Below are 26,956 nucleotides of genomic sequence, written 5' to 3' on the forward strand. Positions count from 1 at the left end.
CAAAGCACATGCAACAGGGTCTAACGTGGAGGAAAAATAGCCACACTCTCTATTCCTTCCTTCATGTTCCTGTGTCAATACAGCCAAAGCACATCCATTATCTTCATGCATAAACAAACAAATTCCTTATTGTAATCTAAAGTCCCTAAAATGGCACCAGAACAAAGCACTGTGCGTAACAAAACAAATGCCTCTTGATGTTAATCAGTCCATGGCACTGGATCATGTACATTTTTAGTAGTGAGTTGTATCATTGGTTTAACAATAAGCGAAAAATTGGCTATCCATTGTCTACAATACGAGGCAGCGCCCTAACTTGTTTGTGTTTCTTGGCTGTGGCATTTTAGAAATCGCTTGTATTTTGTCGGGACCTAGTTTCCTACCCTCCTTAGACAGGGGGTACCCTTGATATGCTACCTCCTGTCTACAATACTGAAATTGTTTGAGACGCTGTATGGCCATGGCGGGCTAGATGAGACAATAACAATAAGATTGCATGTTTGCAGAGTTCCTCCGTGGGAGCTGCAATAAGCAAATTGTCAATGTATTAAATCAATGTAACAGATGCGGGCAATTTCAAAGAATCCAACTGGTAAAATGGGGCTATTACATGCACTCCCCGTTACTTCTTTTACAATCCCTTGTCTTAGTAGGTCAGAGACAATTGTTTCTAGTGCTGAATAACCTTCAGGGGATCCTTTGTACTGGGGAATACGCAGATAAAATGCTCCCTGCCATATTTGCATTTTTACTGGGGCAATATCCATAAGGCCAACGTCATTATCTGATACTGCCCATAATGCATCAGGGATGTTGTCAAACTCTGGCGGCAGAGGTTTGGCTAAAAACAGATTCATTTTCGAAGGGCATACTGTAATGTGTACTCCATCAGGCGTACAACAAATAGTAGCATACAATGTCTTCAACAAATTTTCTACACACTGTGTAGTCAATAAAAATGTTACCTTACTAGCTGTTGGTCCTAAGAGAACAGGCACCGCGGCTGATACTTTACTAGCTACTGGTGTTCCAGCTAACCCCACTGAAATATTGGTATGCCCACACAAAGGGATATCTGGAAGCTTAGAATGATCTATAGCGTTCTTTTGTGCCCCTGTGTCTACTAAAAATAAATGCTCCTGTCTCCCAACTCTTAAGTGAACGTGGGGTCGTACTTGATCCACAGGGATGGGGATTGGTTACATTTTCATTTGAGGGCTGTCCCATTCTGTAGAATCCCAAGAAAAATCCAAAGGGTTGTATTGATTAGTGACGAAAGGATTGTTTGGATTAACATAAATATGGGACTGTAGAAGTTGCAGCAGGGCCAGCCGCAGGGCCAGCCGCAGGGCCAGCCGCAGGCCCAGCCGCAGGCCCGGGTGGTACCCATCCACCCTACCTCCTATCTGTCCTCACTGACGTCCTTTTTCCCCTTCTTTGATATATTCAACGTCCCCTATTCAACAAGGCTGGGTGCTGCGCACTCTAGTGGTCCTCCTGTTTGCAATATGCACACTTACTGGGACCTGGATGTGTAAATGGTAGAAATGGACCAACACCCTTCTTGGGCCAAGAAATGGCCCTCCGCTAGTTCCCTGATGTACTTGCTGTATTAATACCTTTGTCATAAAATCCACTCTTCTCTTTTTTTTCCACATTCACTCTATTTTCATAATATTGAGCCATGTGCAGAATATCTGACGGTGTTTGTCTGCCAGACACACTCTGATTGGCTTATAAGAAAGCTCATTTCTGGTAATAATTGCCGGACAAATTTATCTACAAACAACTGTTTTCCCTGCCGGTGTGGTCATTTCTTGTCCTGAAAAATCAATGAAGACTTTAGGACACATGGGGCAAGCTTGTCCCAATCAAATTTTTTCTCGAGTACCACCCTCTTAAGTTGTCCAACTACCGGAAGGTTAAGTACTGCAGGCGCGGGCATTTCGCCAGCTGTCCTATTAGCGTCAAGTTGAAAAAGCATATCCCATGTTTTCCCCAAAGTTGCAGAGACAGTGATATTTCTATTTGTGATTTGCCTATTTAAGGGCAAGATTACTGAAAATAGTTTCCAGAACCCTACTAGTAAATATGGAGGCATTCAAAACGGCTTCTAATTCTTTATACAAACCTGGGTGGGTTCTTTCAAATGTCAGGGATTGTCTGTTTTAATGCATATAATTTTGGTCTGGAAAAGGGCACGTGAACAAATAGTGTCATATTTAGCAGGTTGCATAATTGGTTTCCCTTGGTTATCAAGGACAGGATTTCCCTGAGCATCAAGCGTGGCATGCTGTGTTATATAAGCAGGTGGCAGCTCCTGCATAGGGAGCTGACAACTAGGTGGTTTATGTAATTTTAAAAGTGCGTTAAGTGTATCAGTTGCTCTGGGATACTCATTTTGGATGCATTATCTATTGTTTAAGATGTTGATGTGGAATTCTCTCTCGCCGTCCTCATTTTGCTGCATAATTGCATCCAACATTACTTTCATGGTATGCATCTGCATCTGGGGAGCATACTGACAAAAGGTACTTAAAATAACCAAGAGAGGTGAGTGCTAGCCCATTTGAGAGCGGTACCTGTAATTGATTGTAACTCCTCATCTGATATGCAAGGTTCTTTACATACTATGGTATCAGCGGGCCGAAGGATATATTCATAAGTAGGGGCTTCAGATTCTACTTCCAATTTAGCTTTCGCTAATCCTTTCATTTCACTAAATATCTCCCAAAGTCTATTAACATGTGTAAAAGCGCCGTCCTCCGTATTACAAGAGAAGACGGGTAAGTTTAAATCTTGCAATTTCCTAGGAACTACCGAAAGCAATTTTTGTTCCTAATGGATCCGGATCTCGTCACCCAAATATTCTAATAGAATAAGTCGCTCCGGACCTTGGTTTTCAAGTACTTCCTCGACCGCATTCTGTCTGACTCTGCTCGATATAAGCCGAATAGCCTGCTCCCTTAATTTTGTATTCCTAATAGTTCTAATTTCCGTGCCGTTTCTTTAGTAAATGGGCCATGTATATATTCACTGGAAAGGTCTATGATGGCATCTGATGTCATCTTCCTCTGACTATAGGGAAGGATCTTGGCCATCAGGAATAGTGGGAGGGAATTTGAGGCCTGGGGCACTAATACTAATGGGCTCTGTGACCATACGGTGGAGGAGGTGCAGCAGGAAGAGTTTGTTGACGGTGGTTATTAAGAATTTGTTCCATCACGGGATCTTGGGTAGTGGTAGGAAAAATGGGGTAAATTCCTGTTATTTGTAACTGACAAATCCTGTCCATTTCTCTATTATTTTGTTGGTGTTTCTGCTGACCATAAATTAAAACTTCATCTGCCGGTGACCCATGTCTTCGAGCAAATTTCTGTACGCGTTTGAGTTTTTCCGTGGCTTCCTTGCGGCAATTGCAGATAACATAAAAGGCGGAGAGTCTAAATACATACGAAGAGCCATTTTCTGGCCATCGCGAGCTAGGCGTATCTTTAGTCTGTTTGTGCCATTAACTATTGAATACTATCGCCCCCAACCCATATTTGACATACATCTTGTATGCCGAGGAATTTTCTGGGGGTGCAGGCTGACCAAATTCTAAGTCGTTTGCAGAGCGAATGCAGCAACGTCCGGACCAACATTTACGAAGCTTGCTGGTACCAGGCATCATAAAAACTCTCTGATTTTTCCTGGCAAAGAAGGTATTTGCAAATATCTTCGGTTTAACCCAAGTGTTAGGGAGAATTCTCATTTCTCCGATAATGCCCTTCAATCTTGGAGACCTCCAGCTCTTTTGCTGGACTTTTTGCATGGTGACACAGCACCTTCAGTGCAGTGTCGCAGAGAAATCCTTTTAGAGTGCTCATAAAGTATAACTACCTTTTCTTGAGCAAACTACAGTTCCCAAGAATACTAAAGTGAAATTGGCTTTAATTACCTTTTCTGATTGTAGGTCCAGCACACACCATCTCATGTGGCGTGCTGGGGGGTTACATTGTAGCCCCTTAACCTACTCTCTCATGTAAAATGTTTGGTACCCTCACTACTTTAAATGGCGGGTGGCAGTGCTTTACCTTTTCCTACCATTGTGCTTTTCTACAGCAGGCTGAATTGAACCCTCAGCTGCAGTACAGCACGCATGTGTGACCATTTTGTCAAAATGGCCCGGTCTTCTTTTTTTGCCGTTTTCTGTTTGTGAGGTCTTTCTTGGGTGGTGTTCTGTGCGTTGAGACATATTTGAGCCCTTTGTTTGTCTTGCCTTCGGCGGGAAGGACAGGATGTGTGGGAGGGTCCCGATACTCCACTTTCCTTTGTCTGTAGGAATGCCTGAATGCAACTAGTCCTGGCTGGCTGGCTGGCTGGCTGTCCGTCCTTTCTTGACACAGCCATCCTGCTGTGTGTTTGACAACCTAGACTGTGCATGAATGGAAGAAACCTGCTTAAAAGGTGAGGGCTTTGGGTCTACAGGCAGAGTCGACCACTGGGAGAAACACCCGACGAAGAAACCATGAATAAAGCTTGATGCATCCTCCTGGACCTTTGAATTGCCCGGTGAAGCCCTGTTGCTGTTGTGAACTCTTTTTTCACCTCAGAGAAGCTCCACTGGACCACCATCTACGACTTGCTGTGCCACTCGGTTGCTTCGGAAGCCCAATGCCCAGGGGTCAAGTGTCCGTAGTAGAGTGCAGCGTCTGCCGCAGAACGAATATGGCTAGAAGCTCCAGGAGACTCCTAAGGACCATCCAGAAGCAGGATCTCCCGATCCAGAGTCCACTCACCAGAGTGCTGGACCGAGGGAGAAAAAAGAGTCCAACCGGTGACCAAGATGCTCAACAGTGCTGTTTACTAAGCGCTGAAACCGCAGGTGCCGCTGAACCGAAAAGAGCCTGTAGCTGCCGACAACATCCAAAGTGCCACCACAGGAGCCCTCCAAGCGTCCTCCCTCTTATCCCCATGACTGAGGCTGAGGAACAAGGGTATGCACCGCTGTAGCAAGACAGAATCCAACTGGACCACTGTTTTTCAAACCAGATGTACTGTTTAGGCTTGGGTTACCTTATTGCCTTTTAGCCGCGCTCTTCTCAGTTGGGAATTGCATTTGCTTAGCTTTTAAGGGTTGATTTCAACTCTCTTCCCACAGGCTTAACAGCTGGTGACCCTGCACATGATTTTTCTAAAAGACTATTTAACTTTGGGCAAGACTTTGATGTAAGAAGTACGTCGTATCCATAGACTGTGTCCCACATGATTTTGGCTGTCCTGGCTCCCTGAAGACTCTTCTAGTCCATTGACTTTGATACTGTTTGCCCCTCATAGGTGGTAGCTTGGTGCATACTGTTACTGCTGGGAAAGGCTTATCTAGATTACATTGGAAGATTTAGTTGCCCTCACATATACTGAGAAACTGTCTAACCTTTTTCCTTCCCTAACCTTTCCTTTCTGCAACCTCTGAATCTGCAAAGTATACTAGTGATATATATAAATTCCATTACTGTCATTGTGATTGAACTCGCTCAGGGTGTAGGAATTGCGTAATAAGCATATCCAAAGATTATCTACTAACTGGTTTTGATTATTAAAAATAATTTTAAAGTATATTTACATTGTTACAACAAATTGTCTTTTCAAAGAAAGCTTATTTTAAAATTGGTGTTAAATAAATAACTATTTATAACAAACTTTGAGTGCAGGTGTTACTTGGTTACTTGTATTAGGGGATTTCATTTGTATAGCTCTACAGCTCACATTTAACCTTCTTGAGATAGGCCTGGCTGCTCAGTCACACTATCCACTTGTGTAGTACAGATCTAAACCAAAAGGTGGGTTACCTAATACCAAGCAGATAAGTGTTGTGTAGTTTCACACAGTGTCACTGCACCAATTCTTACCCAACACCAACCAATCAAGTCTTACCTGCCCAACATCTATATTTACTGACGTTGCCATAGGCGAAATATTGCGTGCAGTTCGAATGGGGCCAGCCGGGAGAGGGTGTCTAAGGAAAGAAGACCGCCAATGGAGGCTACTGTCAGCTGCAAGCAATCAAATCTCCATATAGCAGGGATCCCCGAAAGCAATCGTTCCAATCGGCTGGCTCCTCTGTCACTTCTAGTGATCGAGGTGCTCTCGTCCTCTGTGGGGCTTCACGTTGTCGCCATTTTGAGACTTCTAAGCGCTATAATTCAAACTAAATAGAGCATCTGAGACAGAGTTTCACGATTGCAAGGGAAATGTTAAAATACACATACAATGCACTTGTGCGGACTCCTGGTTCAACCATGACCAGTATTGCCTGGAGAGTGGAGAAGTGAAGTACCTGAAGGGTCCATGGTGCCACCTTTTATACAAAATTGAGCCGGCACCAGCATAAGTCATTTGTTATACATTAGCAAAAGATAGCACAAATATGTTTAAACTAAATACACAATAATTTAACCAATCCTTATCTAATCTCAAGTGGGTTGGACAAACTGTGTATTCGGCAGATGTTCTTGCTATATCGGCAGTCTTTACTTTGCTTATGGCTCAGTCGTATACTTTGTCCACCAGTTGACGGTCAGTGACTTGTGTTTGATATCATTAAACATAACAACGTCTGCCCGCGGTTCCAGCAATGGTAATCCTATCTAAGCAAGCTTTCAAAGAGACCTTTTATGGGCTGATGAACCTTAATTAATTAACCTTTGCTCAGTGCTGTCAGCCTTTACACAGTATTAACCAACAAAATGAGGCTATATTGAAACGGGTTTTCATCCTCTGCTACATAGGAGGACCTGCTTTTTACCTTATTTAACCCAAGTTTTCTCAGCGAAGGCCAAGAAACTAAAACATACCCTCTGCACAAGTCCCACAATAACATGATTTTATAAGACTAAACGAAAATGCCATGAATACATTACTATTTTGATTCATTTGGTGAAATTGACAAATGCAGCTCTTTTTGAACATTGCAAAAAAACGCGGTTATGATCGCAAAAATGTATTCGCTAAGGGCTAAGCAAATGCAGATATTATTATATTTGAACAGATCCCCAAGCCCACTGCTGGCAAGCCTCTACGAGAGGCAGGCACAGCTCTTTACGCAGACACTATACTGAACCTGTTGCTGTCTCAGCTTCAGATAGCTCTCTTCTGAGCGCCCGCAGCACTCCAATCCTTTATGTTCACAGAATAAAGGTGGTTCATAATGGAATTACTGCAGGATTCAACCAGATCTATGATTGCTCCGTGGGAGCACAAGCCAGTGCAGCCATCTTTTTGCTGACTCACTAAAGCCCCTTCTGTTACTTAAATTATTAAATCCTTTTGACAAAGGGAGTATCACAATCTAGAAAAACCTAAATTATTTGAAAAATCTGTGTTTTCAGTTTCCACAATGGTGGTGATATTTTTTAATTTACCAATTAATGTTAACATTGGCTCCCAACTACATTATTCTTAGCTTTATGGGCATGCACCTTTTCTTGCAGGGCGACAAGCTTCAAAACTGGCAGAAACTATGGAGGGTCCATTTCAGGTATGGCTTTGCTTTTTTTGATTTCATTGTGTTTGCATTTAGATATTTGAGATGCATTCACTGCAAACTATGCAGCATTCAACTTCTGATTTAAGAGTTGAGTGCAAATGTGCTTGAGTTCTATTTTCAAAGATAGACTTTAGTGAGTTGCTATAAATGAGAAAGGCGACCTACACTCCACGTTTTCCTTTGAATTCTTTACATTGTTTAAAAGTCGACTGTTTGCAAAGACTGCCCTTTTAATGAATGTTCTATGTTTTCCCCCTGCCCCTTTTAGTCCCTCACCCACATTCCTCACTGTTTGTAACCCTTTTTCTCACCCTTTACTTTCCCTATGTTCTATTGCCTAATGCTAATCCTTTCTGTGACGTGAACTCTATTCCCATGCCTTACGTTACTCTTATTGTTCTTTTTTCACTTTTGGACCTGGATCAATTGGGTTTGTTGACCTATAGGAGTCTCATTAGGTTGCCTGTGAACATTTGAACTGGATACCACCCGGATACCACCTGCTTGTCTGGAGAAGCGCTCGATTTAGAGGATGGTCAAATCAGTCATGCCTTTAATATATTCCCTTCTTTATTATAATTTCTACACAGGCATCTTACACCTTTTAAATGTCAGAGTTCAGCTACTTCACCCTTAAGCACTGATAAGAGGCCATTTACAGTAGCGTGTAAGAGATGTGACTAGTAGAGCCATGGCTGGGAGTAATGGAGCATTAGGACAGTTTTTCTAAAGTCCAACTAAGGGCTTAGTAAAACCATTTAACTGAGGCAGTACAAGACTCCACTCCTAGTATAAGGCTGTACAACCTGAGTTCAGGGTAGCGTAGACAAAGCAGCCAGGCTTATCTTAGGAGGGAGAGAGGGCTGCAGAATCAGTACAAATGAAATTGTAATACCAATGGTCCAAAGACATACTGACACACTATGTATTGTAAAAATTAAGGGGTTTATTTTATAAAAGTAGGCCCAGATAGTAGGATCCAATCGTAAATACATTATAAAAACACAAAACAATGCTTTAAGGTACACAGACCAAAGCATAGACCTTATTTAGAAAGCTCACAATAGTTGTAGGTAAGTCAGACCTTTTTATACACTTCTAGTATAGGGCACACCTATTCCTGGGGAGTAAAACTATAAATTACTTTCAGATTACTTTACAGTACTTCAAGGGTAGTACACCCTAGCAGGTGTTCCGTGACGCTCAGCAAGAAATCACTTAGTAAACCAACTGGACAATATACTTTTCTGAATAGTCGAACACTTATTCTAGGTACAGTAAAAACCTATAACTCTGATTAAGGATAACCCAGTAATTCTAGGCGAGTTGGACCTTATGTTGTAATATACACTTACTTTTCAGCTCAGTGGAACACAGTCTAAGATCATTATACTAGTTGAGGATTGCACAATGCATACCAGGGTCAGCTACACCAAAAGAACACTTCAGGAATGGCCCACAGCTATTCTAGACAGGTAAAACCTAATGTTGTAATATGCTATTACAATTGCTTTTCAGATCAGTGCAACACAGATTGAGATATGCAATAACTCTTTAACTTGTTTTAGGATGGCACACAGCTAACACAAGGTAAGTAAAACCTATATACTTTTTAAAGGGGCGATCAGCAACTTAAAAGTAAGTATAACCTAAGGCAGCCTTATTCTAGGCAGGCAACGCGCTAGTCTGAGCAAGACCCACTGGGGGACACTCATGCATTTATATCCTCACAGGAATAGTAAAGTGAAACCAATAGCATTACCTTTGGGGAAGAGGCACAACCAATTCACAGGTGAGTAACTTAACCTTCTATCTACTTTCTGTTCGAATGGCGAGACAGTTTCTAAGGAAAGTAAGACACTGATAATACTTATTTAAGAAGGCACACCGCTTATTCAATTTAAGTAAATCCTATATTTACTTTTCAGAATGGCAGAAGGTAAGTAATAACTTTTAAAAACGATTCACTATCAGAGTTTAAAGTTACCAATTTTACAAGTAAGTTCACTTTTCAACATTTGTTCTACTTTTAGACACTTTAAATTATCTAGCCCTTCCCAATTCTAGTATGAGTTCTCTCAGAGGCAGAAGATGGAGCCTAGTGGTCTAGAAGCCAGCAGTAAGCAGGGTGAGATAGGACTGAGTTGCAGACAAAGTCAGAGTTCCTGAGGAAGACTGGCCAAACAAGTAGTTCACTTTAAAAGTTAGTTGAGGGTCCAGCGACTTAGAGAAGACACTCTAGAAGATTCTGGGCGAACTGAACAAGAGACATCCCAATCACAGTAGCACCCCAAGGATACAGAGGAATCGCAATAGACTAAAGGTAAGTAAATGAGGCCAGCCAGCACAGTACCTCAGCACAGTACCTCAGCACAGAAGTGGTGTTACAGCAGGAAGACTTGTGTATAGGCGTGTTACAAATGCCATATCATATCCTATTATATCAAGACTTCAGGATATGTAGCCAAAAACCCGGTTGATGGATTCTTTTGTCTAGAAGACGGAAGACCGGACAGTGGAAGGACTTTTGCAGCAGGGATCACGGAAGAAGGCTCTGGGCAAGAGTTTCCTCACAGCTGGATGTGGCTCTGTGGATTTGGGGCTTTTTTTAGGAGCACAGAAGACATGTCTCTGGAGGTTCAGCAAGATGCCCACAATGTTTCAGTTAGATTCGGAATTCGTAAGACTGTGCACCGCCCAATGGCTTGAGGTCCCAGGGTATTAGGGTATTGCAGCCCTGCAAGGTCGCAGCATGGCGTGGGATGGCTCAGCAGACTCCCCAGTCTCTGGAAATGGCTACGGCCTTTGTTTCTTCATCTTCCTATTCGGTGTCGGTTCCAGGTTCAGAGTATTTATCAGTACTACAGCAAAACCTCTGCATTCTCTTCCCGCATTTTACAGCAAGGGGCGGTCTGGCTGTCCAATCGGGACAGCCAACCCACCCCTCTGGGAGTTCCCTTTCAGGCAAGGTGGAAGAAAAAACGCTGCATAGATTTGGACTCCTCCCTCGCTTCGAGCCTTTCCAGACACTCTGAGGCGCAAGCGGTCAATCCATAGGATTCCCGCCAAAGACAAAACAGCCACTGAGGTCGTGCCCACCTAGAACGGCAGGGAAAGACCTCTGAAATAGCAAGCACACAAATGGCGAAAAAAAAAGAAGGATCCCACCTTGTGGTAAAATGACAGCCTTTCTGTGCATTACCGAGGCTGAATTAATAGCCTTTGAGTAATAAAGACTAAAAGTTATAACGGTAAAACCACTGCCAAGCCATTCAGTTGTAACAATGTTACCAGGTAAGTAAGAAAGGGGATACATTGTATCCCCCAGCATTCTACCTAAGGTGGGGTGTGATTGCTCAGTATATAAAAGGTAAAGGGATTTGAAAATTCCTCTATACAACTTGGGAACTGTAGTTCACCCAAGTACATCAAAGTGAAATGAACTGAGATGCCCATAGGGGCAACCCAGCCAAAGCCCAAAAGTTGTAGGAAACTATAACTTAATCTATACACTATTGAGAGACAATAAAAGGTCACCCATAAAAAGAGTAAAAGACTAGGTGAGAGGGGGGAAAAATAATCCCCTTCTCCCAGGGACAAGTTAAAATAGTTACCTAGTAAAAGCAAAAGGTTCTGGGGTTGACACAGGTCAGGAAGATTTATCATTGATATGAAAATCTTACCTAACAGGTGTCTTTGGGAAGTAAAATGTCTGGAACCCTGGGGAAAATAACATACTGTTGACAGGCTGTGGAAGAAATATTTTGATTGGAGAGACGAATAATAGTCATGTGTTTTTTCTAATAGCTTTTTATGAACAATTCCTCCCTCGTCCAAGTGATTTAATAACACGTGTTTATTGCACAATTGAATGGTACTCCATTTTGCATTCTCTGAAGGTTTAGAGGCTGAGTCTGCCCTGCAGGCAGCATTTGAATTTGTGGTGTGCAGGCTGGTCCCATGTCAAAGATAAGTAATTAATCTGTGGGATTTTCACCCGACAAGGGAGGTTCGATGCATAGTGGTTAGCAGGGGTGGAAATTGCTAGGTTCTGTTAAGTTCCTGTTTGAAGAATCATGTTAGGCTGATTCCAACAACTACCAGGGTATACCTTTGACTGGTCAACTGGTGCCATACAAATATACCAATGATATGGTATTTATAACGCGCCTGTACACAAGTGTTTCTAGGCACCACAAGACAATGACTGGGGAGACTGAGGGAAGACAGGACAAGCGATTTTACTAGGCCTCGTGTCATTCGGATTGTGCAATTGCTACAACAAAGTGCAAGGGGGACGGGAGAGGGGGGAACTGCAGGGGAGAGGACATGGGAAAGTACCGTCCGGGCACCATGGCGCTAGGGCATATTATGAAGAATTGTGAACTATAATGGGGATATATATGGACCATATCAAGAAATACTGCTTCCCTCTGCGCAATCTTCCCTGCACGTTCAAAAAGTAAAATTGTGGTGGCCGCAGACTCTCAATTTGTGCCCCAAAGATCAGGAACTGCCTACGGATTTGCCTTCGTTGCGAAGACTCTAACCACTTTGATTTTGTAACTGCCGCAAGGGTGTGCTCTTTAACCCTGCTGATTGATCCTCTGCTTCCTTCATTCCAGTTTCCGCTTAGACCATGCCTCGTTGTGCTCTAAAGTAGTCACGTTTTGCATGGGCACACAAATAACAATACACAAATATGTAATGGACAAAAAGCTCTTGTTTGCAATGTAAAATTTGGGGCAGTGGTAGGTCTTCATTCCCCAGAGCCAGCTGCTTAGCGAGTGATGTCTAATACTCAGGAACCACTTTTCCATCCTGTTAGGCAAGAATTGATGTAGTAACCCTGTGGGAGACTAGACAACACTTGTCTTCTTGGTATTGGGTAACCCACCTTTTGTTATAGGCCTGTACTACACAAGTTGGTAGTGTGACTGAGCAGCCAGGCTTATCTCAAGAGGGCTCAATGTGATCTGTAGAGCTGTACCAATGAAATCCACCAATACAAGTAGCCAAGTAACACTTACACTCAAGGTTTTTGTTATAAATAATTATTTATTTAACAGAAGTCTTTAAATGAGCATTCTTTTAAAAAGGGCAATACACGTAACAATCAAATATAATTTTCCAGAATCAACACAAAGCTAGTAGATACTCTTTAAGAGATGCTTCTTACACACTTCCTACACCATGAGTTGACTTTACTAACTAGGACAGTTGTCATTTATATATCACTAGTACACTTTGTAGATTCTGAGGTTTTGCGGAAAGGAAAGATTAAGGGAAGGAAACAAGGTTAAACAGGTTTTCAGAGCATATGAGCACTTACATCTTCCAATGAAGTCTAGATAAAAACCTTTCCCAGCAATAATAGTTATAAACCAAGTTATCACCTATGAGGGACAGTAAGTATCAAAGTCAAATGGTCTACAAGTGTCTGCTGGGAGCCAGGACAGCCAAAGGCAATTGGAGCACAGTCTGTGGAGCGGAGGCACTTCTTAGATAACAAAGTCTTGCACAAAGTTAGCAAGTTTGTTGAAGAAAAATCACTGTAGGGTCACAAGCTGTTACACTTTTGAAGGGTAGAGCTGAAATCAACTCTAGCAAGGTAGCTACTGCAAATCTCAACTGAGAAGAACAAAGCTAAAGACACTGAGGTAAGTACCCCAAGTCAGAACAGTATCTTTGCTTAGAAGAAGAGTGGTCCAGCTGGCTTCTGTCTGGTTGCAGTGATGCAGATCCTGGGTTCCCGGGCCTCAGTCGTGGGGACAAGAGGGAGGACGTCTGGCAGACTCCTGCGGCAGAAATTCAGATGCCGGCGGCAGTTACGGGCTCTTTTCAGACCAGCGCCACGTCCCGGTTTCAGCGCTCTGTAAACAGCACCACAGCGGATCTTGGATACAGTTTGAGCTCCCTTCACTCTTTGAGTCCTGCACTCTGGTGAGGGGACTCGAGCTCTGGTCGTCCTGCTTCTGGGGGGCTCCTGGGGAGACTCCTGGAGCTTCTGGCCGTATCACAGATGTTGCACTCGACTACGGATTTGTGGACCCCTGGCACTCCGTTCCTGCAGCAGCAAAGGAATACAGCCAGTCGGGGAATATGGTCCAGTGGAGTTCGTCTCTGGGTTAGTTGGTCCCACTAACCTAAGGGAAGAAGTCGTCCTTTCTGGAGCTTCTCTTGTTGATCAGAAAAAGGAGTTTCAGCACAGCAGCAGGGCTTCACCATGCAATTCAAAGGTCCAGGTGGATGCAGCAAGCTTCGTTCACGGTTTCTGAGTCGGTTTGTTTTTCCGAGTGGTCAACTCTGTCTTCAGTCCCAAAACCCTTGCGTTTTGAGCAGGTTCCTCCCTCTCATGCACAACCTAGCTGTCTTTCAAATATTGCATTCAGGCATTCCTAAAGACAAAGGACAGGGGAGTTTCGAGAACCTTCCTCACTTCCTGACCTTCTAGACACACTGGAGCCAGAGGCGGGTTTCAGTACTGAAGCCCGCTAAAGGCAAAACGAACAAAGGGCTCAAACCTGGCTTGGCACGCAGAGTAAAACCCAAGAAAGACCTCACAAACAGAAAATGGTGAAAAAAGACGACCGGGCCATTTTGACACAATGGCACCCATGGGTGCTATACTGCAGCTCGGGATTCAGCCTGTGTTGGGCAAGATTATATGCAGTACCCTTTGGGTGCACTATAACAACCCTGACCTCCTGGCAATAGGAACCCAACATTTGGTATAAGTTTGTAGTACACAGGTTGGTAACGTGTTGAGCAGCCAGGCTTATCTCAAGAGGGGTCAATGTGAGCTGTAAGGTGAGTTACACATTGATTCACAGTGACAAGTATTCAAATAAACTCTTACACACAAGGTTTCTTGAATAAACAATTATTAATTTATCAGTCAGTTAGAATAAGCCTTCTTCAGAAGGGGCACTATAACAGTAACACTCAAATACACTTCAAAACACACATTGTAGAGTTTCCCAAAGAGAGGTGGTTATGACACAACAAGAGAGCTCACAAATATTCTCAAAGCAGGTAAGTGCTTTTAGTTAAAAAAACAATGTAAAGTTAGTTAACCCTTCCCTGGTATTGTGCGATCTTACCGAATTTAAAAGTCTGAATGCACCAAAAGTCTGAAAATGCATACCACCAAATGTTCGAACCGTTGGTGGTATGCACTTAAGGTAGGTAAAAAAGAGTGCGGGGGCTGCAAGGGGTTGCGGGGTAAACCCCTGCAACTGACCGAAAAAAAAAAAAGGAAAGGACCCTGCAGCGCTGCTTCCTGATCACAGAAGTGAAAGGGAACTGGTGCCGCAGGGACACAAGGCGTCTTAGAAGGTAACTAGGGTTTGGTTATGTTGGGGGGGGGGGGGTGGGGTGTGTTGTAGGGGGTGTAGGTATGTAGGGTTTTGAAATGTATGTTCGCATGGAAAATGTACAAACCTTTTGTGGTGCGTGCATTTCCCATGCAAACATTTCCGTTGCGGGGAAACAGCCGTGGTCGGATCACGCAGATCCCTTTTCCTGGAAGGAAGATCAAACACATTCACAGGGGGAAGAAGAGTCATTTAGGGAGACAGGCTAAGCCCAAGTCAATTGAGCAAAAGTCTAGGTGAAGCTGAAACACTTCTCAGAGTTAAGTAAAAAGTTTTGCACAATGTGTTTCAAAGTTTTGTAGAAAAGAAGAATCCAAAGTAGGATCACAAGCTGTTTAGGCTTGTGAGGTAAAGAAGCTATCGGCAACTCCACAGAGCAACCACCACAAGTCTCACCAACAGAGAACAAGTGTAGTTACACAACAGGAGGTACGTTCTCTAAGACCTTACCTTTAGATTGAAGAAAAGTGCAGCAGATGACTTCTATTCCTGTGCAGCTCTGCAGATCTCACTGTTCCTGGGCTTCAGTCGTGGAGACAAGAGGGAGGACTTCTGGGGACTACTGCACTGCAATGGGACGGTCATCGCTCCCAACGGCAATCTTCAAACAAGTGGCACTTCGGTGTTTCAGCTCCTCGCGACTACCGCAAATAGCAACACAGCGGTTTATGGCTGCCGAGATGACTTTCCTTGTTTCTAGGGTCCAGCACTCAGTTGAGGTGGCTCAGGCACGGTCAGTCCTGCCTCCTGTGAGTCTGCCTGGAGCTCTTGGCCAACTTAAAAGCAACGCACACAATCTGGTGTTCCTCTCCCTGGCATTGCAGTTTCCAGCAGCAACTCTGTGGAAATTCAACCAGGTCCGAGAGGATGTCCAGGTGGCTTACTTTGGAGTTGATTGGTCCCACCAACTCAAAGGGAGAAGTCGTCCTTGCAGCGGCTTCTCTGTCAATACGAATTTGGAGTTTCAGCACAGCAGTAGGGCTTCACCTGGCAAACCAACGGTCCAGGAGTTGCAGCAGGCGTCCTCTTCAAGTTCTTCTTCGGTTCCTTCGTCCAGTGGTCGACTGTCTTCCAAGCCAAACAGCCTCGCCTTTTATGCAGGTTTCTCCTATTCATTTCAGCCTAGCTGTCGGTCACCCAGCACGGTGGCTGTCCTTGCCAGACAGTCACCCGGCTAATCAACACAGAGTGCATTTGGGTCTCCTAGGAGACTAAGCACAGGGAGTTTCGGGCACCTCCCTCGCTTCCTGCCCCCACCAGACACCCTGGAGCCAGAGGCGGGCTTTGCTCGTGAATCCCGGCAAAGTAAAGGGACCAAACCTGGTTTGGCACGCAAAGTAAATCTCAAGAAGGACCTTTCCAAGAAGAAATTGTGAAAAAAGCAGACGGGGGGGGCCATTTTGACAAAAATGGAACACTTGGGTGCTTTACTGCAGCAGCGACCGCAGCCTGCGGTAAATGCACACCACAGTAGTTCAAAGTAAACCACTGGCACCAGCCATTGATCGAGGAAAGGGTAACATAAAATTGCTACATGAGAAGCTAGACAAAGGGGATACTAAGTAACCCCTCCAGCACCCTATTGTGAGATAGTGTGGGCTGGGTCTAGAAAGTTACAATTTTCACTTTACTGCTCTTGGAAATGGTATTTTATCCAAGAGAAGGTATTTAAACCTTTGGGAAATATGAAAGACTTCCCTGTGCCGCTGCACTGAAGGTGCTGTGTGACACAATGTAAAAGATGATGACTATGGAGTTTGTCAGACTCCATAACCAAAAGAAACAGAGTTCAAAATCATATTAAAATACACGAGAGTTTGGGAAAAAGGGGGTCTCACTCTCTCCAGGCAAAAAAGAAAAGCCCTCAAAATCGAGCAAAGTTTCTGGAGGTCTCTAAGCTGGAGGGAATTGGCACATTTCTGAGAATTCTCCCTAACAGCCTGCGGTAGAAAAGCGCAATGGTAGTGTTAGGCAAGATTGTATGCAGTATCCTGTGGGAGACTGCACCAGCCTTGTCCTGTTGGCAATAATTAACCCAACCTTTGGTATAAACATGTACTACACAAGTTGGTAGAGTGACTGAGCAGCCATGCTTATCTCAAGAGGGGTCAATGTGAGCTGTAGGGCTGTAACAGAGTTTCACAGTGACAGTTATTCAAATAAAGACTTAGACACAAGGTTTCTTGATTAAACAATTAATAATGTATTTAACATTCAGTTGAATAAGCCTTCTTTAGAAGGGAGCAAATATATGGAATACAGAAATACACTTCAAAAATACACTTTATCTCTTTACATCGGTAGATACCCATTTGGGATGGAACACAGACAATTCCTACACCCAGAGGTCACTTAAATAACTAGGACACTGTGGACATTGATGTATCACTGGCACATTTAGAGCAATACTTAGTGGAGTGTCAAAAGAGAGATGATGGAATAAAACTATGGTTAATAAATATTCTTAAGCAGTTAAGTACTTTTGAAACCTCCAATACAAAGTAAATTAACCCTTTCCCAGCCCCACAAGTTATCTAATGTGTGGCTTTTGTTGTGGGATAGCTAAAGCACAAAGTCAGAGGATAAGAGTCTTTCAGGGAGCCAGCACAGCCAATGTTAGTTGTGCGAAAGTCTAGGTGAGCTGAAGCACTTCTCGCAGGTAAGTGAAAGTCTTCCACAATGTTTTAGAAGTCTTTGTAGAAAATGGAATCACTGTAGGGCCACAAGCTGGCAGGCTTGTGAGGGGCAAAGCTGCAAGCAACTCTGCAAAAGCAACCAAGACAAGTCTCAACTCAGAACTAGCAAGGCTACACAACAAGAGGTAAGTCTCCTTAGTTTTACAGTACCTTTGGTTTGAAGAAATTGGTTCCCGCTGAATTCTGTTCCTGTGTAGGTCTGCAGATCCTGTGTTCCTGGCCTCAGTCATGGGGACAAGAGAGAGAATGTCTGGGGACTCCTGCACTATGAATTGAAGGTCGGCGGCAGCAATGGGCAAACTTCAGATCGGCGGTTTCAGCTCCTTGTGGCTCTCGCAAATAGCACCACCGCGGTTCTCGGATACCTTAATGTTCTTTCCTCGCATCTGGGGTCCAGCACTCGGAGGTGGCTCAGGCTCGGTCAGTCCTTCTTCATGGGAGTCAGGAGGATCTTCCTGTAGCTCGGGTCCGACTTAAAAACGAGACACTCGATTCTGGTGTTGCTCTCCCTGGCAATTGGTTCTTGCAGCAGCAATGGAAGTACAGCCAGTTCTCAGAGGATGTCCAGACGAGTTCACTTTGGGGTTGAATGGTCCCACTAACCCCATGGGAGAAGTCATCCGTTGCAGGGCTTCTATAGTCAAGGCAAATTCGGAGCTTCAGCACTGCAGCAGGGCTTCACCGGGCAAACCAACGGTCCAGGAGTTGCAGCAGGCGTCTCTTCCAAGTTCTTCTTCGGATTCCTTCGACTATGCCTTCCAAGCCAAAGGCCTGGCCTTTTATGCAGGTTTTTCCCACTCATTTGCAGCCTAGCTGTCAATCACACAGCAGGGTGGCTGTCCTCCAAGGACAGCGAGCCAGCCAATCAACTTTTGGGTGCATTCCTGTAACCAAGGGGATTAAGCAAAGGGAGTTTCGGCCAACTCCCTCGCTTCCTATCCCTGCCAGACACGCTGGAGCCAGATGTGGGCTTCACCAGTGAATCCTGGCAAAGACAAAACGAACAAAGGGACCAAACCTGGTTTGACACGCAGAGTAAATCCCAGGAAGGACCTTTCCAACAAGAAATGTCGAAAAAAGACGACCAGGGCCATTTTGACAAAATGGGCACCGATGGGTACTTTACTGCAGCTGCAATTGCAGCCCGCAGTAAAAACATGCAATGGTAGGAAAAACTAAACCACTGCCACCAGCCCTTAATTGTAGGAAGGGTAACATAGAAATGTTACATGAGAAACTAGACAAAGGGGATATTAAGTAACCCCTCCAGCACCCTATTGTAAGATGCATGCTCGGTCTAGAAAGTTACAAAATGCAAGTAAAGTCAATTTCACTTCACTGCTCTTGGAAACAGTAGTTTCATCAAGAAAATGTATTTAAACCTTTGGGAATAAGAGACCTCCCTGTGCCACTGCACTGAAGGTGCTGTGTGACACAATGAAAAATTACACCTATGGAGTTTGTCAGACTCCAAAGTCAAAAACACAAGAGTCCAAATCACAGAAAAATACATGAGTGAGTGGGAAAAAAGTCTCACTCCCTCCAGGTTAGAAATTAAAAGTCCTAAAGTCCAGCAATAAGAGCTGGGTGTTCTGAGGTAGAAGGGAATTAGCACATTTATGAGAATTCTCTCTAACCGGTAGGAAAATCAAACCACTGCCACCAGCCATTTAAAGTCGTGACGGTAAACTACAATGTTTAGATGAGTAGGCAGGATAAAGGGCTACTAGATAACCCCCCAGCACTCCACATAAGAGGGTTTGTGCTGGTCCTGCAAAGAGAAAAGGTAAGTAAAGTCAATTTCACTTTACTATTCTTGGGAACAGTAGTTCACACAAGAAAAGGTATTTAATCCTTAGGAGAAATCTAAAGGATTTCTCTGACACTGCACTGAAGGTGCTCTGTGTCACCATACAAGAAGTAGATGCATATGGAGTTTGTCAGACTCCAAAAGCAAAGGAAACCCATAATCCAAATCGGGTCAAAACACATCAGAGAGTGAGAAATAGGGCTCACTCACTCTAGGGTTAAAATTGAAAAGTCCTAACGTCAAGCAAAAGAGCTGGGTGTCTCTAAGGTTGAAGAGAATTAGCACAGAAATGAGAATTCTCCCTAACACCTCCTACCCATCAAATCTTCATTGTGAGCCCTACACAGTGAAGATCATCCAGCAGATTAGTAAACCTTCTGCAATCCAGAAATTTCAAACTAATTACTTGCATAGCCATCATAAAATGGTGTCTGGTTTATGTGTGTAAAATGTGTGTAGGTATTCTTTACAGTCTCATGGGAGGTATGCAAGGCAAGTGAGATGGCATGCTTGTACAGTGTCTGTTTAGATGTTTGCAAAAATGGTCACCACAGAGGTGCACAAACACACTAGCATTGGAAGAGTTAAGTAGTGTTTGTAGTCTAATTGGTGTTTTTTCAAGGTTTCAATTCTTTTAAAGCCTAATGAGGAAATGTAGTTGTAAAGTTAATTTTGTTATCTTTACTAGGATGAGTTTTGATCTGCAATTCCATAAGTTGTTGATTTTGCATTTTTCAGCCAAGTTGCCGTCAAAAGGAATAGACCTTGATGCCCCTGGACACATAAACGGATTGCCTGTGATCGAGGTGGATCTGGATTCGTTTGAAGATAAGCCTTGGAGGAAGCCTGGTAAGATCTGTAGATTGAAGCCTTGCATTGCATGAGTTTACTGGTCCTCTCATATGATAAGAAACCTATAATGAGTACTGCATATTTTCCAGACACCATCAAGCAATGGTCTTCTACCTCCCTTCATGTGTAGTAGATCGATCACTCTTGTCTTCAGGGCTGGTAACTGCTAGCCAACCCAAGACTAAGGTTGGTCCAATGAAGTTGGGGATTAAGAGACTTTACTGTCCCTGCCTGCCAGAGAAAACTCGGGTGATCCCCATTAGACCCCTGGCTATCCTTAAGTTCCTGCTTTACACCTGTCCCACCTGACTCCCTATACCCATTGTAGATGAGCTTGCAGGCTAAAATCCAGGATGCCCTGCTCCTCTCCTGCGACTGACAGCGGAAGAGAAGTGCTGCATCCCTGCTCTCGACGAATTCTGACTACGTTCTGATCTTGGCAAAGGCTCTCAGTACTGGGGCATATGATGGCAATAGCTGGCAAATGATGAGAGTATGAGCAATGCATGTCAATAAATGGGCAACATGAGAAATTGAGTAACTCCCCATTCGAGGGGATTGGGTCCTCCGACATATTCCATATCTATGACATGTAATCACCACAGCTGTGCTGCTTCGGAAACTTTTTTCTGCGTCGATGACGTCGATGCGCCGTCGTCGAGGACCTCCTCCGACGTCATCCGATGTGATAAGTAGGACGCACGACGCCCGTAGCCTCAGTTCCGTTTTTTCCGCGAACGTGTTGCTTCGTGAATCTCGGATACGCCTCGACTCTTTGGAGTTCTGTTCTTCTCGGTTCTTCGAACCTGTTTGTTTTTTGTGAAACAATCCTTCGTAAGAAGATTTCTTCTACTTCGTCTTCGACCCTGCGTCCGTGCTTCAAGAACTGCGGGGAGTGTGGGTCCAAGATGTCGGTGACGGACTCGCACGACGCCTCCCTCTGGTGCCTCGGGGAGGCCCACGACACGGATGACTATCGACTGCCAGTCGCTCACGTCCAAAGCCTTACGGGAATGTAAGAAGAAGTTGTCGGTAGGTCGGGTGTCCAAGCCCCGGAAGTCGAAGTCTGCGGGGCTTTCGACGGATGATTCGAGAGGTGACTCTCCGCGTCGTCGTCGGAAGTCTCGTGGGTCGCCTTCTAGGAGTCGGTCTCGCAACTCCTTGGCCTCTTCGAGGCATTCTCGGAAGCGCCGACAGCGGTCGTCTTCCAGGTCCTCTTCTGAGGACTCTGCCCGGCACGTCGCTTACCCCACCAGCCGTGCAATGCCGGAGGAATGGGCTTCCTTTGGGAAGAAAATGCTGGCGATTTTCGAGTCGCAGGGTACTAAGCCGTCCGCGCCCCCGAGTGGGGTCGACCGTGAGAGGTCGAGAGACACTGCTCGCAAGAGTGGTCGGCACGAGTCACGGGAGAGGTCCCGTTCGGACAAGGGGACTCGTTCTCGACGTACCCGTTCCAGGTCCCGGTCCTCGACGTGTTTGAGACCGTGTGCACCTGTGATGTCTTCGAGGAAGACATCGACGCCTGAGGCGTCAAGGGCGTCGACAGGCTTTCTCGAGGCTCTGGCTCAGAGGAAGTAGTCGACGCTCAGGTCGTCGAAGGACACGCTCGGAGCTCCGGCTTCGAGGACTGTGTCGACGCCGTCGATGCTGGCGGCGCTGCATCTGACATCAACGCCGATTTACTCGACGCTGATCCTCTCGGCGCCGATGCCTGTTCTCCCGGCGCCGATTCACTCGACGCCCGCGCCGATGCCTGTTCTCTCGGCGCCGGCGCCGATTCACTCGACGCCCTCAACGCCTTTCGAGGCCGGGGTGTCGGAGGAACCCCGTGGCACGGGGGAACCCCCTAGAAAGGCTCTGGTTAAGAGCAAGCACTCTCGGGTGCCTTCTTTTCACCACCTGGAATATATTTCGGAGGTGGATGAGGATTCTGATGGCCTGGTTCCTAGTCAGGTTCCAGATGAGATGGTCTCGGGCCATAGCCAATTTGACGATTTGAGGCAGTCACTGCATGATGCCAGTGGACTGGACACCTTTCCGGAGGTGGAGTTTTGTAGGCCTGAGCCTGGCTCTCATGCCGATTCCTCGTATCGGCGCCTTATGGCTAGGGTTTCCGAGTACTTCGGATGGTCTGCTCCCCCAGGGGAGTTTGTGCAGGATGATCTCACGGACATCCTTGATGTTGGTCCCCCAACTGACCCGGTACTACCGTTTCATATGGCTCTACAGAGAAGGGTGGCGGCGGCTTGGACTGCTCCGGAGAGTCTCCCGGCAGTGGGCAGGTCCTTGTCGCGAAAATACCGTCCAGCCAGTAGCGACCCCTGCTACTTGACCAGGCACCCCACTCTGGAGAGTTTGGTGGTGCAGGCGGCCACGGCCCCGACGAAGCAGGCGTCATACCCTACCATCCCTCCTGATAGGGACGACAAACGTTTTGATGGCTGGGCGAAGAAAGTGTTTTCTTTTCTTCTGGTGGTATGGCGCTTCAGGCGGCCAACTCCATTTGTGCCTTGTCTCGTTTCACACACACTCTGTGGAACTGTGTTGCGTTAGCGGCTGAACATATTCCCGAAGGGGACGAACGGGATGGTTTCCTTGCTATGGTCCAGGATGGTAAGGATGCCATGTGTGAGTCCGTTCAGTCGGGTTTGGACATGGCTGAATGTGTCAGCAGGTCCATGGCGGCGAGCACCGTGATACGCAGTTTGCGTGGTTGCGGAAGTCGGGGTTTGCTCCTGATGTGCAGTCCCTGCTCCTCAACATGCCCTTTGACGGTGAACACCTTTTTGGCAGCAAGGCTGACGAGAGCCTTGAGAGGCTGCAGCAAAGTCATTGGGCGCTGCAGTTCGCCAACCTCCGCCTTTTCGTCCTAGGGGACAGCAATGGAGGGGTGGTTCCTTTCGCTATTACTCCTTCAGTAAAGCCAGAGGGGCTGGCCGTCAAAGAGGCCAACGCAGGGGTACCAGAGGTGGACGACAGGGTACCTGTGGTGCCAAGGCGGCTCGGGCAGTTGCCTCTTTGCCCTCAGGTAACGCTGCAGCCGCTACCACTCAGTCATGAGGCCATGTCCCATGGTTCGCCGGTTGGGGGAAGGCTGGCGCAGCATCTTGTAGAGTGGCGTGCCATTACTTCAGATGTGTGGGTTCTGGAGATCATAACCCACGGCTACTATCTTCCCTTTCGGCAGAGGCCTCACGACAATCCACCAGGAAACCTCTCTTTGAAGAGTCCGGATCCGCTCCTTGCACAGGAAATTCAAGCCCTGCTGGAGAAGGGCGCCATAGAACTGGTGCCTGTAGCGGAGAGGAACAAGGGATGGTATTCCCCTTATTTTTTGATTTCGAAGAAAGACGGGGGATTGAGACCCATCATGGACTTGCGCGGTTTGAACAAACTACTCAGGAAGGACAGGTTCAAGATGGTTACTCTCTCTCAAGTCCTCCAGGCCCTTCATCTTCAGGACTGGTTGGTGTCTCTCGACCTCAAGGATGCCTTCTTCCATGTGCCGATCCATCCCAAGCACAAGAAGTACCTGAGGTTCGCGGTTGGCGACTCGCACTTTCAGTTTCGGGTCCTGCCGTTCGGATTGACCTCCGCCCCGAGGGTTTTCACCAAGCTCATGGTGGTGGTTGCAGCGCATCTCAGGCAAGGGGGGATTCACGTCTACCCCTACCTGGACGATTGGTTGATCAGGGGGAGCTCTCCCGAGCAAGTCCTGGATCATCTGTCCATCACCTGCCACTCCCTTCACAGGCTGGGCTTCTCCCTCAATTTAAAGAAGTCCCATTTGACGCCAACACAGCGGCTCCAGTACATCGGAGCAGTGCTGGACACTTCACTGGGGCACTGTTTTCCTCCCCAGGTGAGGGCTCTTCACATTCAGCAGATGGTGCACAAGTTTCAGCATGCCCAGACGCTCCCAGCGTTCGAGTTCTTGAGGTTGCTCGGCCTAATGGCATCCTGCATTCTTCTGGTGCCAGAGGCTCGCCTGCGGATGAGATCTTTGCTGTGGGCACTCAAGATGCAGTGGTTGCAGTCCTCCGGCAGGATGTCGGACCCGGTTCAGGTGCCGCCCTCGGTCGCCCAGGACCTTCTGTGGTGGACCGTCGAAGGCAACTTGATGAAGGGGGCTCCATTTTGGCTTCCCTGGCCAGAGGTGACGATTGTGACGGATGCATCCCTCACGGGATGGGGAGCTCATGCCAACGAGCTGACAGTCAGCGGTCGTTGGTCTCCGTCGGAGTCCAGACTCCATATCAATCTGTTGGAGCTGAGGGCCGTCAGGCTAGCCCTGAAGGCTTTTCTGCCGACTGTGCGAGGAAAGAATGTCCTGATCCTGACGGACAACACAGTGGGCATGCACTACCTCAACAAAAAGGGGGGGGGCAGGGTCACTTCCTCTGTGCAGGGAGGCGATGCAGCTCGAGTTCTGGGCCATCTAGCAGGAAGTTTCGATCTCGGCAGTTCATCTGGCCGGAGACGAAAACGTGACGGCGGATGCTCTGAGCAGGCAGAGCACGATCTCTCACGAGTGGGAGTTGGCTCAGGAGATTCTCCTGGAGATATTCGCCCTGTGGGGGACCCCTCAAGTGGATCTATTAACCTCCACTGTCAACCGGAAGTGCGAGAGGTTCTGCTCGTGGGAATTTCCTCCAAAAGGAGCCTTAGGAGACGCGTTTGTGGTGGAGTGGTCATTCCCGCTGCTGTACACGTTTCCTCCAGTCCCCGTCATCCCGCAAGTGCTGCGGAGGTTACAGAAGTTCGGTTCCCAGATGATCCTCATTGCTCCGGCGTGGGCTCGGAGGACGTGGTACCCGGACCTTCTCAACTTGTCCATCTGCCCTCCACGTCGTCTTCCCTACCGAGACGATCTGCTGTCACGGGAGGGGGGTCAGGTTCTCCATCCAGAGGTCAGATCCCTCAACCTTCACGCTTGGCTTCTGAAAGGTTGAGGTATAAGGATTGGGACCTCCCTGAAGACTTGATGGAGGTGTTGCTCTCGGCCCGACGGCCAGCAACAAAGTCTCTGTACCGTTGGCGTACGTTCTGCGACTGGTGCAGAGTTCAGAATGTGGATCCTTTTGCATGTGACATCCCCATGGTTCTGTCCTTTTTACTTTCTTTGGCCCACAGGGGCTTGCAAGTCGGTACCATTAAAGGTTACCTGGCGGCGCTGTCCATTTTTAAGCGCTCGTCTGAAGAGTGTTACTACTTTAAAATCCCTTTAATTTCACAGTTTCTGAAAGGGCTCACTAATGTGTTCCCTCCGTCACCTTTCCTGGTGCCCGGTTGGGATTTAAACCTTGTTCTTAAGTTTCTTATGGGTGCTCCGTTTGAGCCTTTGCATTCTTGCCCTTTGAGGCTGTTAACTCTGAAAACTCTGTTTTTAGTTGCGGTTACTTCCGCTCGCAGAATGAGTGAGTTACAGGCACTTTCAGTTAAGCCACCCTTCAATGTATTTCACAAGGACAGGGTTGTCCTTAGAGTTCGTCCTTCTTTTCTTCCGAAGGTGGTTTCGGAATTTCATTTGGCCCAGAAGGTTGTTCTTCCGGCATTCTATCCTCCTCCGCATCCTGGTAAGGAAGAGGAGAGGCTCCATAGCCTTGATCCTCGGAGAGCTTTAAGCTTTTATGTTTCACGCATGTCCGGGTCAGAGTGGACGATCAACTCTTTATTGGTTACACTGGAAAACGTTTGGGACAGGCTGTGACGAAACAGACTTTGTCTCGCTGGATTATTTTGGCCATCTCGGAGTGTTACCGCTTGGCGGGTAAGGACCCGCCGGCTGTCTTGCGGGCCCTTTCTACCAGGGGTATGGCTGCATCTACTGCCCTGCAGAGGGGTGTTCCTATTCGCAACATCTGTGATGTAGCCACCTGGTCTTCAGTACATACATTTGTACCTCACTATTCCCTCGATTCCATCCGAGGACAGGATCTGGCCTTTGGCAAGGCGGTCCTTTGCTCTGCTCTTTGATTGGCAATTCTAAATTTTGATTCTAAATTCTTTCCTTCCTCCTTGCTCTGGTACTGCTTTGGGAGTCTGTCATAGATATGGAATACGTCGGAGGACCCAATCCCCTCGAAGAACAAGTTACTTTCTTACCTGGTAACGTTCTTTCGATGGGATGGTCCGACGACGTATTCCATATCGCTCCCTCCCTGCCTTCCCCGCTGCAGAATTTCTTTTGCGATTGCAGCTTACGTTCCGCAAGGCTTTGTGTCTGACTGGCAGTTGACTAATGTCACACGTTCTGGGGGAAAAAACTACAACTGAGGCTACGGGCGTCGTGCGTCCTACTTATCACATCGGATGACGTCGGACGTCGGAGGAGGTCCTCGATGACGGCTCATCGACGCAGGACGCAAACGCCGAAAAAAGTTTCCGAAGCAGCACAGCTGTGGTGATTACATGTCATAGATATGGAATACGTCGTCGGACCATCCCATCGAAAGAACGTTACCAGGTAAGAAATGAACTTGTTCTTTGATATTATTTGAACTCACCATATCAAATAACTGCCAAATGGCGCATTTGTGCATGAAGCAGTGATAGCTGGTAAATTGTGACAAGCTGGTCAGATAAGGCAAACATCTGGCAAATGCTGGCAATGACAGGCATATAATGTGAGTACTACGTGAATGATTACAGTATCTGTTAAATGGTGTGAGTATCCAGGTGTTTGATGTTCGAC

General features: G+C 46.3%; 1 protein-coding gene across 1 annotated transcript in view; it reads left to right on the forward strand.

Moving 5' to 3' along the window:
* Positions 1–26,956, forward strand: part of LOC138480807 (pre-mRNA 3'-end-processing factor FIP1-like) — an 889,709-nt gene that overhangs the window by 353,657 nt on the left and 509,096 nt on the right. Inside the window, exons 5-6 of the mRNA XM_069612552.1 lie at positions 7,473–7,519; positions 20,149–20,259. Coding sequence (XP_069468653.1) covers positions 7,473–7,519; positions 20,149–20,259 — 158 coding nt within the window. The remainder of the gene's footprint in view (positions 1–7,472; positions 7,520–20,148; positions 20,260–26,956) is intronic.

The sequence above is a fragment of the Ambystoma mexicanum genome, chromosome 5p (assembly GCF_040938575.1).
Source record: "Ambystoma mexicanum isolate Mex_15411 chromosome 5p, UKY_AmexF1_1, whole genome shotgun sequence".
NCBI lineage: Eukaryota > Metazoa > Chordata > Amphibia > Caudata > Ambystomatidae > Ambystoma > Ambystoma mexicanum.